The sequence below is a fragment of the Trematomus bernacchii genome, unplaced genomic scaffold, assembly GCF_902827165.1.
Source record: "Trematomus bernacchii unplaced genomic scaffold, fTreBer1.1, whole genome shotgun sequence".
In the NCBI taxonomy this organism is placed as follows: Eukaryota; Metazoa; Chordata; class Actinopteri; order Perciformes; family Nototheniidae; genus Trematomus; species Trematomus bernacchii.
In genome coordinates, this window is record NW_022987803.1 from 11,995,038 (window position 1) to 12,012,261 (window position 17,224).

The 17,224-nt window shown below is 39.4% G+C and overlaps 2 protein-coding genes across 4 annotated transcripts; both read right to left on the bottom strand.

The window, feature by feature from the left end:
- Positions 1 to 1,502: 1,502 nt before the first annotated feature.
- On the bottom strand, positions 1,503 to 7,408 carry cipcb (CLOCK-interacting pacemaker b). Of its 2 annotated transcripts, none has more exons than XM_034150663.1 (4): positions 7,074 to 7,408; positions 6,296 to 6,449; positions 6,021 to 6,205; positions 1,503 to 4,582 (listed from the first exon to the last, which is right to left on the bottom strand). In XM_034150663.1, the coding sequence occupies exons 2-4, from the start codon at positions 6,402 to 6,404 to the stop codon at positions 3,656 to 3,658; spliced, it is 1,221 nt and encodes a 406-aa protein (XP_034006554.1). In that variant the 5' UTR covers positions 6,405 to 6,449; positions 7,074 to 7,408; the 3' UTR covers positions 1,503 to 3,655. The 2 variants fall into 2 exon arrangements, with proteins under 2 accessions (XP_034006554.1, XP_034006555.1); XM_034150664.1 differs by having other exon boundaries at positions 3,656 to 4,582; positions 6,296 to 6,437.
- An 846-nt stretch (positions 7,409 to 8,254) lies between these two features.
- On the bottom strand, positions 8,255 to 16,354 carry pgfa (placental growth factor a). Of its 2 annotated transcripts, none has more exons than XM_034150640.1 (7): positions 16,074 to 16,354; positions 13,406 to 13,439; positions 12,461 to 12,657; positions 12,007 to 12,083; positions 11,887 to 11,916; positions 11,745 to 11,807; positions 8,255 to 8,861 (listed from the first exon to the last, which is right to left on the bottom strand). In XM_034150640.1, the coding sequence occupies exons 1-7, from the start codon at positions 16,137 to 16,139 to the stop codon at positions 8,825 to 8,827; spliced, it is 504 nt and encodes a 167-aa protein (XP_034006531.1). In that variant the 5' UTR covers positions 16,140 to 16,354; the 3' UTR covers positions 8,255 to 8,824. The 2 variants fall into 2 exon arrangements, with proteins under 2 accessions (XP_034006531.1, XP_034006530.1); XM_034150639.1 differs by having other exon boundaries at positions 11,745 to 11,810.
- Positions 16,355 to 17,224: the final 870 nt, after the last annotated feature.

A 17,224-nucleotide genomic window follows, 5' to 3' on the forward strand; every position in this document is an offset into this window, starting at 1 on the left:
TCTATCCGAGCAATGGTGGACATAGGCTGTGCTGTAGCCAAGTATAAATGTATCGCTTCTGAATTTGCTTTTATATATTTGTTTGCTAATGCAATGAGAAACTAAAAAAATAGACATATCACTTGTAGTCTATCCAAGATTCAAAACATGATGCTCCTCCTCATATAATAACACTATTCCCGAAAGGAAAGTTTTCTTTGGGATAACATTTATCACACCAGCAATGAGTCTCTTACGTACAAACATAACCTTAAAGCATGTTCTAAAAGGATCAATAGTTGATTGATCATTAAATGATACAGCGCAAAGTATGATTTTATAACAAGTTTCAAACTGTAAAACATGAAACCGATGTTTTGGTAAATCCTCCATGGGAAAAAATCCTATAAGGAATTAATCTACTGCATTTATATTTTTAGGGTAGAAAAAAACAGTCTGCCTCATTCCATTAAAATAACTCATATTCCACTGCAATTATTTTAGTTTAGTGTAAAAAAAAAAGTGGATGTTATGAAACATTTTCATGAAACAATCAAAATAATGTAATGCGAACGAATGGATGAAGGGAATACAAAACAAAAAATCCAGTTTTATAAAATAACAAGTGTCGTAGTAAAGAAGCAAAATATGAACACGACCACTGTTGATTTTCTATTTGTAGCCAAAACCATATTGACCTTTAATATTTCCACATCATTAATTCCTCTGGCTGTGAACTTGTATTGGAACATTAAGATCTTATTTTAGCAGAGGGTATTCCCACCACTTTAAAGACTTTTAGACTTTAAGAACGAAAATATAAACATTAATTCCCAAACTGTTTGTCTGAACGAGAGGGAATTTATCTACAAAATATTTTGTAGAAGCAATAAATACTCGCGGGACATTTTGAGACGCATGCGGTGAGCTATCTGGCTTTAAGTACAACCATGTTAGAGGGGAGGTACTGAGCCAAGTCAGTCAACCACAAAGAGATTGTACGATGTATCTGGTGCACTGCAGACAAGAAACCTCAAAGAGGATCTTAACACCAGGGAAACTTCAAATGATCAGCCAGGCATCTGAGTGCTAAGACACAGCATGGTGTGCCAGTATGATATTAACCCTAAACACACATCAAATCTAGTTTTGAATCCCAAACATAGTTAAATGTAGTGATTTATTTTTAAATTACTCAACATAACCCTCTATAGTCAAAATGTAGTGATTCTATCAGATGTTGGCATAACTGCTGACTTCTGTCTGTTTTCAAAATAAGGGCTGATGAAGTTAATCAGTGCATTTCCTTAAATAAAAGTGGGGATATGCAATAAAACTGATATTTGTTCAGTATATTTTGTAATCACAGGTGCAAATACACTTTTTCAACTTAAGTGTGTACTTATGTTCACAGGCGATAAGATTGCCAAAGTACAATATAAATAAGCCCTCCTTGAGAAGTCCCTCAGGAGCTTTTAAGTCAACTTAAAGAGTTTCACATCAAATATTATACAGACACAGAATGCGCAAAAGAAGTGTTTAATACTGAGGAAACTGCTATTAAATTAAACATTTGACCATGTAATTGTTATGTATGTCTGTCATGTAGGAAAGTATGTATACAGATTGTGTGCCTATGATGCCTCACAATGCAAATGAAGTGTTTTTACCATAGCTGCCATCAAATGCTTCTCAGAAATTGCTTCAGAGCGGCTCTCAGTTTATTTTAGTGCAAATGCAAAGTTTTGACATACCTTGGGTTTGGATATTAAGGCCATAACTTATTAACATACACAAACGTTCCTATTAGGCATCACAAAACTCCACAAATGTGCCTAATTTAGACAGTGAAATCCGTTATCAAATATAAGTAGAAATCTGGATTCATGAGACCAAAAGTTGAGCCAGTCTTCCCCAAGAAACCTAAGCTGATGTTCGTCATAGACTCAATCATCATGTTGAGAATGCAAAACTATTATAAACCGTGAACAGGGCCTGCCAAATATGTCACATCAGGTTTCAAAATGCAGCAGTGGAGATAAAGAAATGTTAGGCACATGTTTACACTGACTGGCAGGAGGCCATGGACACATGTCATGTGACAGGAGAAGAGTTTCACAAGCCTGTCAGATTCAACGATTTGACATAACTGTAACTGCTGTAGGGGTGTCACGATAACAGACATTTAGTAACCAATTCAATCCCAAATGTCTTGATGCAAAGGTAAAAAGGAAATACATTTAGAGTACTTCAACATACACTCCTTTTAAAAGTTGCTTTACTATTTTTTGTTAAGTGATACTTCTCTTGCTTAGTATCTATTTTATACTGCTTTAAACTACTGTATTTATTAACGTTATAATTCAATGAATATAGCTTGAGCACTCCATAATGCAACTCAATAGAACCTCTGTTCAACAGCTGCTAACAGATAACTTAACTAGCTTTCTTCCTGCACATTTTGACACAGATTTGATGTTTTTTAACAATAAATATCAGGGGTAAAGTATGGTGCATCCCCTTGATGTGTCAAACATTAGTCTATTGCATCCCAAATTCATTTTCCATGGACACCAGGGTAACGGAGCGCCATTAGTCTTGAGCCTTGACAGTACCTGCCGCTCTATACTGTAGAAAAACAAGTTTCATCAAGTTTTCAGAATGTTGGCCTTGACAGTTATCCTGACACCCCAAAACGGCTTCATTACATAAATACACACTTTGACAGTTAACTGGATGTACGTGAAGCAACATATCAGTAGAAAACGGCCTCGAGGACAAACATGAATGATGCAAAAACTGTTGAAACAGACCAACCTAATACCATTTAATGAAATCAGACATGTGTTGTTAGAAAGAGCAGTATGCTGATATTTAAAAAATGTCGTTGAGAACACCATGTCATGCAACGTTACAGTTTACAGATCCAGTATTCAAATAAAGAGTTCAGATTCTGAGCCTGTATTGTGCTTTCGGGTTTAAAAAAATGGTTTGTATCCGTTCAACACACCGTTTGTGTTCTCGTGTAAACAGCACCTTAGTCAGGCTCAGTATGGCAGAACAGGACGCTGTGGTTCTGGCCTTGATTGACCCTAACACACCAAGCAACAGCAGGATGATGGGCAGCACTTAAAGTGTGGCTGACCATCCCCCATATATTGTGCAGTGAGTCCTTCACTGATTGCACTAATCAGCCTTTTCTGTGGTTGTTTGGATGATTCACCTCGTTGAAACAGCGACAGAGGCAATTACAGGTGGGGCTCTGTGTGGCCTCGCAAATCTGTTTAAGTGTGGTTTTCTTTTTCCACAAGCTAAAAAGACCACTGTCTGACAGGGTGCAGCAAAACAAAAGACCCAGAACATATGTGCATGTTGGCTGTCAGCCTGCCACCAGCTACAGTCTTACGATGAGTCCGAGTGCAACTTTCCACAGAAAACGTGTGGCAGCGAAAACTGTTTTTTATCTGCACCGACTCTTTGAGGTCAGCTTGGTGTGTCAGGGCCCTAAGGCAGCCACAAGTAGGCCACAGCACACTTTCTGTGTGAGACAGTCTAGGGGTGGGGGGTGTAGTGTGGAGAACATTACTTTCGGTCCATCTGTCTCTATACACTCCCCCTCCACCGGCCTGCCTTTCCCCCCTCAGTCGAACGCTTACAGCCCAGCACTAGTCCAGGTCTAATCTGCCTTTAAGCTGGTCTGAGCAGCTCTCTCCTTCTCTCCTTCCTCCACCGGAAGGCTGGCCTGCAGCTTCAAACAGATGCTAGTGTCGCCGCTGCACAGAGCCTGAAGGAACAGGTCCGTGTGCTCTTTTAGCCGGTCTAGGTCACTCTGGGTGCGTCGGTTCTGCCTGTGGAGCTCCTTGGTGCGGAGTGCGATGTCCAGCAGGCCGGATTTGCTCAAGATGTTGTACGTGTTGCAGAAGCGCTTCCTCTTTGCATCAGCGTCACTGTGGTCACATTCTGCTGATGAGCTTTCCTCTTGGGCATCCGCCCGGGAAACAGAGCCGTTGGTATGAGTAACGGACAGGGAGGTGGAAAACTCGGCCTGGCTGACAGCTGATGAAGGCCTCTCCCTGGCAGGGCTGCTGCTGGCACTGGCCTCTGCTGTGGGGAGAGAGAGTCGTCTCTGGAGCAGAGGAGACGTGGTGCTCGGGGTAGAAGGAAGACTGGGAGTGGTCGAGGCAGAGTTACTAGCGCCACCACACAGGTTTCTCTTCTGCTTTTCTCTTTGACAGTGTTCCCGGTGGTTGGAGGTCAAACTGCTTCCCCTCTCTGACCCAGAAGAAGAGGACGAGTGTGAAGAAGAGGACGACGAGAAGGAGTGAGAAGAAGAGGTGTTGCTGGAAGATGAGGAAGCAGTTCCTCTCCCTGAGGAACTAGAGCTGTCGCCGGGATGTGGAGCTATCTTGGGGTAGGATTTCAGGATTGGAAGATACTTCTTGGGGCGTCTGTGTCTAGAGGGGGCCTCTTTGGGAGCAGGGGAAGTTTGACGAGAGACCACAGGCCGAAGGAAGACCACCTGAGGCTGCTGGACCACAGGCTGGACCACCTCCACTGTGGGACTAAACCCCCACTGCTTCATAGCAGGAGGACTTTCACCCGGCTGCAAAGATAACAAAAATACAAAATAAAGATTAAGAGATTTAAAGAGGCCTTTGCCAAGTATACATGCATTTATTTCCATCGTTTGAGACACAATAAAAACAAATTTAAAAAAGGCTGCGGACAACATTCTTCACACACAAAAAAACAAAACTGCATCAATTCATCATTTAGTCTTTAAATGCTAACATTCACCTATTGCAAATGTCCACCAGGCAGAGACTTTTGCTTAAAATATGACTTAGTGCGGCCAATGAATAAACCATAAACACTGTCACAGGGACCACATGTTTATTATTTGTACAAATGATCAATGCTACATCAATAAGAGTTCTACTATATTTCTGTTGATTAACAGTCATAGTGTGCTCCACTGCCAGCACAGTTTTGTTGTAGCCGCTAAGCAACCCAATCAGTTGTTCTCAGATACTAAAGCCCCCTTTAGGGGATTGGCGTCTGAAGCGGATTTACTGTCCACACATCCGACCTTTTCCTGACACAGCACCTGTAGCAGGTCAATCTCTGGGTATCATTAGAGCAGGGACAGCAGAGTAGGTCTCTACACTTCACTGTTAAACCACAGATTAAGATTACATAACTTTGTGGTGTGAATGCTGATAAAAAAAAAGGCTGATTGCTGTTTGAAATGTGTAATAAGAAGGTTACATAATAAGAGTACTTGGGAAAAGTGGGAATAGGATCAATTTGTATGTCAATTAAAATAGTGTATAATAGATGTGTAATATTAATATATCTTGAAAAGCTGATGCTGTATGCTTGCTTTGAAAGGTTTGAATTGAGGATGTATCAATAAATAAAGAGATGAAAGTGCATTGAAAAGCTGCTGAAGCGTCATGAATATCTGGAAAAGTTGAGTTTTCCCGTAATTGTCTTTCTGAGAATAAGAATCAAAACATCAGCTGAGGTCTAAGCCAAGAAAAAAGTTGAACTGTTAAAAGTGTTCCTCGCTGATTGTTAACAGGAAAAATGTTTAGTTCCACTTTCTTACTCTTAAAAACAGTTTGGGGCTTTTATTTTCAAAGAAAAGTCTTATCATGAGCTTCCCTCCTAAATATTTAAACAAAAGCCTAAAAGATACAGTAGTGATATGATGGAAATGTGCCATTCAAAAATAAGGGTTAATGTGGACTAGAATAAAAAAAAGGTCTAACTGAGCTAACACTTTAGGCCAAACTCTGCTATAAAAATATCCTGTTGCTCAGCAATAAGACTCTATGTGAATGGTCCGCCTGTTTTTGGCGACACATTCATGACAGCTGTGACTGGACTGTGAGTTCAACACGGTTGCAATTCATCAGACCATTACTTTCCTGTGACCTGCTCCTATCACTGCCTTCCAGGAAACTGATCATTCATGCGCCCATTAACATCAAAGCTCAAGTTGAGGTTATAGAGTTTGCCGTGTGGCAGCAGTGTACCTGCTTGAGGAGGACGTTGTTCATGATGATCATGGGAGAGAGGCTAGAGTAGGAGCCTCCCACTACAGCCAGCTGAGACGAATGGGACCCCGAGCCAGAAGTCTGCAGTCCATTCTGTACAACACGAATGGGGGACTTCTCGGAGTCTGTGGTGTCCATTGTGCTCATGTGCTCCGAGCTTGCATCTATAGACCAGGAAGAAATTACCATAGGGTTTAATTAAGTGATACATTATAATCTAAGCACATATAACTGAGGTAAGAGCAGAGACGTACCTGAGAATCCGGAGTCTCTCTCTGACTCAGCCCCGGAGGATCCAGACTTTGTCATGCGTGGTCTGTTTGCTGCCCTGGAGTGACTCTCCGACTTCCTCTTGGTGCTCATCTCCTTTCCCGATGATGTCCTTGGCTTGAAAGGCTGCAACAGCAACTACATAACATGAAGTTGTTTACATAAAAAGCAATGCAGCATATCTACAATCCTAATATGCTGGGTATTGGGTAATATTGTGATCATAACAAACGCCTCTTCCTGCTGGCTGTTTGGACCGGACGTCACACTGTCTTATCTTCCTGGAAAGCTCCAGTGGAGTTTACTGAACAATAAAAACATAGGCTACTCTCTTACCGTGTGACAAGCATTTATATGAGCCTCCCCTTGTTTATGGTATTGCCAACGAAACTGAATGAAAACACCAAACGTCATTGCTGTCCAAGTTAGCTAAACATATATGGGTGAAGGTATAGCTATTAGCTACATGTTGTTAGTATTGAGTTATTAGCAATAAAGGAAGTCTTAAAGATAAGTGGGCTACACAAGTTAATTTTGCATGGCATGGTAAGGTGATGCTAATTCATTCCAGTATAACATGTGATACATGACAGCCTAACTTAGCTAGCTAGCTAAACGAAACTACCAGAATGCAACACACAATAAAAGTTAGCACTCTGGCTAGCTACGTTAAGCGCTAATGCAAAGCTAACTCGACACGAAGTACACAGTGGGTATAAAAACACCACACAACGTTTAAGAAGCACAAAGGAATATGCGTACTTTGTCCTCGGCGCCGTTTCAACGAAGCTGACTTCGATGTGTATGAGCCTGCCGCGCCGGTTCCTGCTGTGTCTCGGTTTCCTCTCCTCGGTGTGCTCGTTCAACACTGTCCAATAGAACTCTGTGTTCCACGGTACACTGCACGAGCCGCCCTGCCTGTCCGCTGGGTCACATGCGGAGCACGGTCGTTAACCGTTGCAGTTGAATTGTCCTTTGTGAGCTTCAAATCGGAACTCACGACACCGACCAGCCGTGGGCTTTCACACATCTACCTGCTATTGTTCCTAAATGGTGACATTTACAAACCACAAGGTATTCGCAAAGATGCTCTTTCGGGTTTTGCCATATTTGGTAGTTAAGGGCGTGGTATGTTTGGAGTATTGTGGACGTCACAAGATTCCCGCCCACCTAGGGATTTCCAGGCCTCTGATTGGCCAACGCAGCAAGCGGCAAGAAAACGTGACCACTGCCAAATATTTGGCAAGTTAAGGACATTGTGTTCGCTTTGCAGTGTTTGAAGGTGTACAGTACAGGGCATGCATCTATGTAGCTTACTGTTGGGAAATGTACTAGTGACGTATGTAATATACTGGTGTAAGAGCCTGGTTGACCCACAGCTAACTTAAGCAGGGCAGGACTTCTCTGCAGCATGTTTGAAGACGTGAACAAGATGTAAACCCCTCTGAACAAAAACATCTCACGTGCATGCTGCTCTTGACTACATTACTTCTACTCCTTAAGCACATTTGAATGCTTGCAATAACAAAAATGTAGTGTGAGGTGGCATGGTTTCAAATGGCAGTAGGAAAATATTCCGAGGGAGACAAGACAACCTCAAGTGCTTCTGCTAAACAATCTAAATAGGTTCTGTGATTAAGTCATACTCAAAGGTCAAACCCTCCTGTGATTGCTTACATATCTTGACTTCACAAAGCTGCATGGCAACCCTGATCATCCTATAGTGTGAAATACAAAATGAGGAAACTCAAGTGCCATCTAACCACTACTCTATCATCCCACATGTTTTTGAAGGGCTGTAAATGTAATACAAATCGATGGATAACAGTAACGCCTTGTGCTTGGTTAATAATGCGCCTTCGACCAAGAAAGAGCTCTCAGTGTCCTCACCTGTTACACATCCCAATGGTTTCCAATGAAAATATAGATAACACAGAGGCTCATTGTATTTTGAGTGTATTTTATTCACTTATATTCACAATATGTCCCACAACACTTTACAGAAAGTCACATACACAATGTATTTGTATTCAGTTATAACTATTAAAGCAGGAGTCACTCTTCAAAAAGGCACAAAAGAAGTAATGAAAGAAGGTTTTCTCTTTGTGTGAATGTTGCTATTGATCTAAGTGTTAATCAGTAGGTATGGATGGAGGCTTACATCTTTTCCCTGATAAGCGTACACCATTACACACATTATCTCTGTTCTACATCTGTTGTATCCTATGTCTATTTTTTAAAACCTCCCTCAAAGCAACTCCATTAAAATGTCCTGTTAAAATATTGATTTTGATCTGTTAAAAACAGCAGTAAGAGCGAAAGGAGTTTTGCAGATATGGTCGTTTGATTATTAACCAAAAAAGAAAAAAAATGTAATGGAAAGGATGCAGAGTCTTGATGAATGGACCATAACAGGACATATTTCTGGACAGAAGGTGAATAGTCAGAGATGACTCATTCATTGATGATCTGCTGTTTGAAACTCCTCCAAAAACTATGCACAGGCATTTGGTTCAGTGAAGATTTATCTTGTTTTGAGGGAACTCGCACCTGAAAAGACAAGTTAACCAACACAATTAGTTAAATAGTCAAATACAACACTGTCTATAAAATACATGTGCGTCCTCTTAAACCAACATAGTTAGACTTCACCAAATGCCGTCAACACTTCCAACCAAGCAAACAGCAGATCATTTGGTGTTATTTAGCAACATCATTTGTGAGCTACTACTGCAATTGAGCCTTTATCAGCAGAATTCTAAATAGAGACCAATACGGAAGGATTGCTTATTAAATATGAACAGGATTTGTCCTTAGTGTGAAAGTGTGAACAGAGGAAATGGATCATATGTATCATTCAACCAGATCTAAACATTTGAATACCTGTTTCATTTTTTATTTCTCTTACTATACATAACATTCCTCAGCAGAAGCCATACAAAAGAAAAACATTTTGGTTTCCATAAAATAATCAGTATAGGAAAAACTTTACTAATCCCTAGAGGGAGAATGGATTTTGTAACTGTGTTCTAATAATACTTCCCTTTTGAATCAGAGATGTAAACTTGAATCTGGGTTGAGACACTATTTCTAAAGTCATGTCCTTTAATATGCTGTCATCAAATCAATCTTTAACTGACACATACGCTTCCTGAAAGTTCACAACTACTTCCAAATTGGAAATGGAATCAGGTTAGGAGACAAGCCCATGTACTTTGGCTCAGCCCCCACTGTTTTGACACATGAAACTTGATTTGTACACTTACATGGATGGATTACAGAACACTTCTAGGGCACATTCCCGGGGCCAATGGGTGCATAGACTATCTGTTTAAAGTCCCATTTCACAGTGGAGTGAAAAGGCAAAATGTTCTGCTGGACCACCAAAGTAAAATCCTTAACCTTTAAATGTATTACAGGAATGAAGCCGTTAAGCAAGACCTAAAGGCACTGTTTATTTCCTCAGGTTTACATACAGTTCAGTTTAAATTCAGTAGGCTACTGGTATCATACAACCCTGCAACACATTAAAAACTTTGCAAGTGTGTGTGAGATTCGACACTCAAGATTGGGTGGAGGGGGTTATGATATAAAGCTATGGTTTAAAAAAGGAACAGCAGCCAAGGAACATCATACTGTGTGGTGAGGAAAAACATGTCCACAAAGATTCTAACACGGTTGATAAAACATTTATAGTAGGAAAAAATACAAAACATGACCTTACCAAATAACAACTTCAAGTCAAATATTTAGCTTTAAGGGAGGCTGATTCAGAGGGTGGATTTAATTCAAACTGCAGGATAATATATCCTCTCCCTCTCCTTACCAGAGGAGATGGGTGACCTAGTTTTCACTACATCGAGCACCTACTTCAAATCATCCGTTGTTCCTGATTACCCAGGAGGGTGAACTTTGTGTTCTTCTAGGACCTTGCAACAAGTGATGCTACTCATAATGAGCCTCTTCACTGAGTGGTTAAAGGACAGGTTTATGTTTTCAAGTCTGTCTTTAAAGTTTAACCACATGCACAAAGGTAAGTCAAAAGCTTATTGAGTAATCGGACAATATCTCTAGTCCAGACAAAATAAATCTACCACGGTATCTAGAATTGCACTTATTTAAAGTGGACCTATCATGCTATATTATAATAATATAGTGTAGGACCATACCTATATAAGGCATATTTATACTTTTTTTTTTTAAATGACCAAACAGATCATGCATTTTAACCATGCTTCATTTCACTTTTTTACCCCTGTTTTTGCAAGGGCTGATTCTGTGAGAACAGCACCACCTACAGGCCTGGCATATGTACTACAGCGTCTCCAGCGCTTTCGAACGGCAATGGCCGTGGCTGTCTCCTCCTGATTGGTGGAGTTGGCCCAATAGCCGTAGCGCCACTGTCCTGACGTCAGGACAGTGTTCAAATCTGGATCAGTTTTTATCAGATCCGTTGCAGCCCCTTTTTTAGAGATTTGGGTATGGAGGAAAATAGAGAGGGTTGTGTTTTCTGACACTTGGTGAGTTCCCTGGAACACCGGGGACACATATTCATGTATAAAAGACGTACAAAAGTGCATTTTGCATGATAGGTCCCCTTTAAAGTATTTCTACTTTTGAGAGAAAGCAAAAATGCTTCGAAATTGATTTTCACCTCGTGGTGGGTCCTGGATCCTAGAATGACTATATCAACTTAGCATCTTTCAAGAGGCCCTAGGAGTGTGCACCTCCACAGCACCACTATATAATGCTCTACAAACCTGGCTACAGCTTTAAAAGCCTTCTTTATGGCAATGCCTTCATTTACACTAAAGGGGAGCGAGAGAGATTACCTGTGACATACGTTGCCCCTTTGACCTTTATTTAATTAGTGTGTCCACACAGACAAACAAATACCAAACTCAAATCAGATAAACACCTTAGATCAGACTTTCCAATGATGGTCTTATATACTGTAGGGCTTGGACTGAATTGCGTCGGCTTAAAATGTAACCTGATTTCAACAAAAAATACCTTTACCCTTCACTAATCCCCTAATTTGTTTTCTTGTATGTGAATTCGGTGATTTTCAGACTAACCCTTTACACTGGCAGCCCCTGGTTTGAACTAACAGCTACTTCAGATTATCATTTATCATCATACACGAGCGGTGGATTACAGGCCTGCCAAAGAGAAGACTAACACAGCAGATAATACACTGTGACATTGTTTAATCTGTCCTTGGAAGTCTGACAGTGAGGGGGAAACAGTGATAAATGTAACCGTAAATGTCCAAACATTGTGAAACAGTGTGGGTTTATGTGTGTGTGTGTGTGTGTGTGTGTGTGTGTGTGTGTGTGTGTGTGTGTGTGTGTGTGTGTGTGTGTGTGTGTGTGTGTGTGTGTGTGTGTGTGTGTGTGTGTGTGCGCCACAGGAGGACAATCCATCTCTTACTTGCCACAGCCGTTTGCTGTCTTCTTGTGTTTCCTCCTGCGGGGTCTGTTCTTGATAGACTCACTGCTGTGGAGGCAGAGCAGAGAGCAGTGAAGATATTGACGTGTTCAAGTCTGATAGATAAAAATTCCCAGCTACTGACCTTTTATTATTCAGAAGCTTCTGACGGGCTCTAAAACAGAGGGGAGAAGACACAACAAATGGCAGTTAGCTGTAGTATAAAAATATGAATTTGCATTCGGTGCTTACTGGAGATAATTACCTGCATTCACATCTCTGATGCTCCACAAAGGTGAGTTCCACATGGCGCATAGATATCATGGGATGAATCCTCATCACCTGAGAGATAAAGCAAGGGAAAACGGAATATAGGGCTGTTGGAGCTATTTACTGTGTTGAATTATTTAATATTTAAATTTTTCGTTTTTATCTCTTTATCTGAAAAGAGGTGCTGCAGCACAGACAGTATGAGTAAAATAAAGACTTCTTGAACATTAAAGCATGTAAACAGGTCACAGTGGATACACAAAACGCACATGAAACCTGGAAATCAACATAATAGGACATAATAATATGTTATTATAATAATAATAATAATAATAATAGGACTTCAAGGACAAATCAACACTAGAAGGGCCATTCATTTCACATCCACATAAAGTGCATTTTCAACCCCTCTCTTCAGGTATGTCTGGTATTTCTGAGAGACAGTACACCTGCAGTGTGATGTTGCTTTCAAGTGTAGCCTGGCACTCCATGTTCTCGTCCCCACAGCAACCAGAGCAGCGCCAAAGTGGGACACAGGCCGGCATGTAGATGTACTCCACCTCTCCAGGGTACTCCTGCTCCACGTCCACCAACTGCTCCATGGGCCGACACATGCTCCTCACCCACACCTCCTGGAACCCCATCACTGCAGGACAGGTTTAACCTTTGATTATTTGGTAGAGTTTGAAAAACCTCTTCAGTGTGACCAGTAATCAATTACATTTATTCAAGTTCTGTACCTAAGTATCATTTTGAGGTATACCTGAGTATTTCCAGTGTATGCTACTTTGTACTTTTACTCACATTTGAAAGAAATATTGTTTGTTCTTATTCGGATACATTCAAGACAAGTATTTACAAAAGTAAATACTTGTCTTTAGCATCCTTTTGTAATGCTAAATTGTTTCTTAATAATACTTATTTTTTATTATCCTTATATATTTCTTTTTTTTATCTACTTTGCAACTTATTTTTTTAGGTTGTTTATGTTCGCACCACCAGATACCAAAGCAAATTCCTTGTATGTGTAAACGTACCTGGCAATAAACTTGATTCTGATTCTGATTCATGTCAAAGCTTTAGAAATGATGATCTAATACAAATAAAAAACAACTTATAAATAAATGTGTTAGCATATAATAAGCACATTTACCAGCTGCTATGAACAAATTAATGTGTCAATCCGGTAATTTTATATAATTCTGAGTGGGAGTACTCAGAAGGGGTACTTTTATTTTTGGTATTTTAAGTATATTTTGATGCCAAATGTTTTGTCTTTCTATAAGTAAGATTCTGTGTGCAGGAATTTCACTTCTAACAAAGTATTTTTATAATTGCTATTTTTAAGTAAAAGATCTGAGTACTTCTTCTCCAATAAGTGGGATAGGCCTTACCTCTCGAGTGACCTCCTTCTGGAGGGTGGGAAATCTGCAAAAATTATTAAATACAAGTAAAAATCAAATATACATTTATTTTTTGGTAAAGGCTGTTACATTAATATCAAACATTGTGGTGCAAAGAAAATCTGGAAATTAGTATAAGAGAGAAATTAGGATGTTATAAATCGGTTGATCAGCGGTCGGTCATTGTGTAGTTGCAGAGCGCCCTCTACTGGCAGAGTAAAGAAGTGCACACACAACCCATCCAGTGAAAACAATGAGCAGCATGGTTTACCACTGTGTCACTGTTTGAGCAGTAAACTGAGCCAGCAATCAAACTTGATTTGATATAATCCCAGAAGTGTTATTATCACAAGAAGCGGAAACCACAGAAGAATAACAGTGAAGAATAGCTTCAGCCTTTCCTCATGGGAGATGTTCACACAATAAACAGTTTAAACAAAGGCAGTACTGTCAAGTATCATGACACAGCATGGATATCTTGAAGTTCTCACCACCCAGCCTCCACACTGTCCTGGTTTCTGAATGCCAAATGAAGCAGTAAAACACGTTGATCTTGGCTCTTACCTTCTTTTCAATATCAACAATCTCTTTCTGACTCCTCACCTCCCCTGTCTCCTGCTTTCCTCTCACATTGTTAACACTGATGGGAAAATCCTCTCCTAAATGTCACACACAGGGAGTTCTTTGTAGGTTCTTAGAAAACAGTAGGTTTTATTGATATTTATGTTAGCTCAAAGTTATTTTGTACTTGGGCTAAAGAGTCTGTACTCCTTCACCCAACAATAGTTGCATTACAATAGAATAATAAGCATGGATGTACATGAATTTATTACATAACCTAAACACTGAAATTGGTGGTTTGCTAAAAGAAATGTTTAAAATGTGTTTTATTTTTATTTTCTCCTTACAGTTTTCTTGTTTCCCCCCTCTAATTGTGTGAATTACACAATGCTAATGTTGTCATTTACTTGATGTAGTGCTGATTTGTTTAAATTGCATTTGGAAATTACATGTTATCAATATCTTACATTTTAGATGCTTTGTTTAGTTTCTGGAGGCAAAACAATTTTTTGTTTTAAACTGACACCCTAAATTTAGGCCATTTGTTTTGAATTACAAAACGTGGATCCATGTTTTTTACATGAATCAGATTCTAACCAGGTGCATTTGAACCGTTGCTGTGTTGCTTCAAACACCAAAACGTTGTGGATGGATGACATTTCGTTTTTAATAATAAATTGTGAAACATATTTATTATTAAAAACGATATTTCATCCAAAAACTCCTACACCTACTACTCATCTCGCATCAGTAATCCATGTGAGAAGCTTTCTGGATTGCACTGGGCATGAAAGTCATTTTCTGTCAGCTTGCTACTCAATACAAGTCTCATTTAATCTCCTCACATGAACTGCAGCACATATTGCTCATCCAGTCGGTTCCCTGCCGGGTGATACTGAATATCTGTCTCGCCTGGGGTCAGATGTTGTTATACCAAGAGGGAGCACTAGTGCAGAACCAGAGAAGTGGAGAATTACATCTCATCACCAGCAGAACCTGAGGCTACAGAGTCTCCTATAACCACTGCTGTCTCGTGTTTTTTGCTGGAAATGTTCACACTACAGGTCTCAGATACAGTGTGTAGCTCACCTCTCTATCTCACCCTGCTCCATGCAGCATGCATCTTATACTGGTGTTGAGTCATAGACTGACACTGGACTTATTCACCATCAGCAGCTCAAACTGTGCAAATCAGCATTCATATCTTTATTATTATGTATACACCACTGCATATATTTGTAATATATGCATTTCAAAATATGTATTGTTGTTATATTGTACATGCACGTTTTACGCAATAAACCGTATTTTATTTTGTCTTAATTTACATTATTTTATTTCATATTCTATTTACATGTATATAGACTTTTTGCACTACTTTTTATTTTGTATCTTGTATTTTTGTATTTTATTATATATGCTGGATTGTTGGAGGAGCTCAGGTCATAAGATGTTCATTGCCATTTCTACACTGTAGCCTGTGCATATGACAATAAAAACCTTTGAATCTTTATTGTAAATATTTTGTATATCATTTTATTTCAATTAATCTATTATTGCACATTTTTACCATAACTTTTTACGGTCATAAACAGAATTATTTTATTCTATTTCATTTTGTATTCCACATTTTGATTTAAATTATGTTTATTAATTATTTATTTTATTTACAGAGCAACTGTGATGAAACCCTTAGATAAATAAAGTATTGTGATTATCTGGGCACTGTAATTTAAACATAGCAAATCTCAAAATCCTCAATGCAGATATTATCTTCCTGGTGGGGCACACAGCCAGTCAAATATTGACAAAGTTGGAGTGTTGAATAGATGTGACCTCTCACAGTGGAAAAAACTCTGTTAGCTTCACTGTTAAAGGTGAGGTGCTAATAGGAAATCATAGTGTTCTCCTAAAAAAGAAAACCGTAACTTCTGCTTTAGCATGCACAATATCACGGAATAAATTACATTTCAAATTAAAACTTTTATAATAAATAAATGAAAATATTTCACTAAATATGCGTTTTAAAAACATCTGCTAATTGCAGTTTCCGGTGGCTAGCTAACATGACAGAATGTTTTGTTTTTGTTTGACCTACCTGCGCACGTGCCAGTTGGAGCAAAATAACCGATAAAAGGTGCGACACTCCGAGAAAACTTTGCATAATGTCAAGACAAGTTGCCTCCTCTCGTCTTCAGTCGCTCACAAAGAACTTTAAAATGGGCAAAAAGAAGCGGCTGTGGTTCTTCGTCAAACCCTTAAATACATACAGCTCAGCTGATTATCAATAGGAAATAGAAGCTCTCTCGCGCGCTCGGTCTTCCTTCCCTTTCTCCCTCTGTACCTCTTTCACTCTTTCACTCTCTCACTTTCTCTCTGTCTCTCTCTCACACATACAAACACACACACACACAAACACACACACACACACACACACACACACACACACACACACACACACACACACACACGTAATAAATAGACAATAATTATATATAATCATCATATTAAGCAATTTACCAGCCAAAACATAAACATGTTGTAGGATTTCACAGACACCCATTAGTTTATTCTAATGCTATATTAAATTCTATCAGCAAATTCTATCAGTAAAAGTGGACTAAGTTTGCATTATATTCTTTCTCAAAGTTGTATTTCTTAGTGAGGAAACAGACTTTTCAAATCAATCTGCATTACAGACCATAATTTAACACTGAGAAAATCAAGTGAAGGCTTAATGTTCAATCTGATGTAATGGCTAATGATGAAAAGTAATCATCATGGAGATACTATACGTGCTTCTCACAGGGCAGCAACATGATGAAACTGTAGGTTGCAAAGAGCAGTAACATCAAATACATAACAGAATATAAAATGTTGCAACAAGCATAAAAATGAGTTGTATACAAGTGTCTTTTTAAAACTCCTACTAGCTCCCTGTATCTCTGTGCTACCTGCCAACACAGCAGCTCGGGACCTGCTTCTGATCTGGTTTGTAGTTTTATCAATTCTTCTTCTGCCTTGTTTATGCATTGAACTCTCACAGTGTTGCCTGTTTAGTCTCGGCACAGACGCAGCAGACCTGAGGTTATCAACATTGATGCTGTGAGGAAGAGCAGAATGTTTATGCCCTGTCCTGTGTTTACTGCAGATAACATATTTGTTATCATCAGTTTATATCTGCTGTGAGTGCTCCAAACAACTGCTGTGTAAATGTAACCTTCCTGTTATACAATACCTGGCTTCTTG

Coding starts and splice junctions, on each gene's coding strand:
- cipcb (XM_034150663.1), bottom strand. CDS start 6,404: ATGAGCACCAAGAGGAAGTCGGAGAGTCACTCCAGGGCAGCAAACAGA. Junction 6,206..6,295: donor GAGAGACTCCGGATTCTCAG/GTACGTCTCTGC, acceptor CCTGGTCTATAG/ATGCAAGCTCGGAGCACATG. Junction 4,583..6,020: donor ACAACGTCCTCCTCAAGCAG/GTACACTGCTGC, acceptor TTATCTTTGCAG/CCGGGTGAAAGTCCTCCTGC.
- pgfa (XM_034150639.1), bottom strand. CDS start 16,139: ATGCAAAGTTTTCTCGGAGTGTCGCACCTTTTATCGGTTATTTTGCTC. Junction 12,658..13,405: donor AGAAGGAGGTCACTCGAGAG/GTAAGGCCTATC, acceptor CCTGTCCTGCAG/TGATGGGGTTCCAGGAGGTG. Junction 8,862..11,744: donor ACAGCAAACGGCTGTGGCAA/GTAAGAGATGGA, acceptor TTGTCTTTTCAG/GTGCGAGTTCCCTCAAAACA.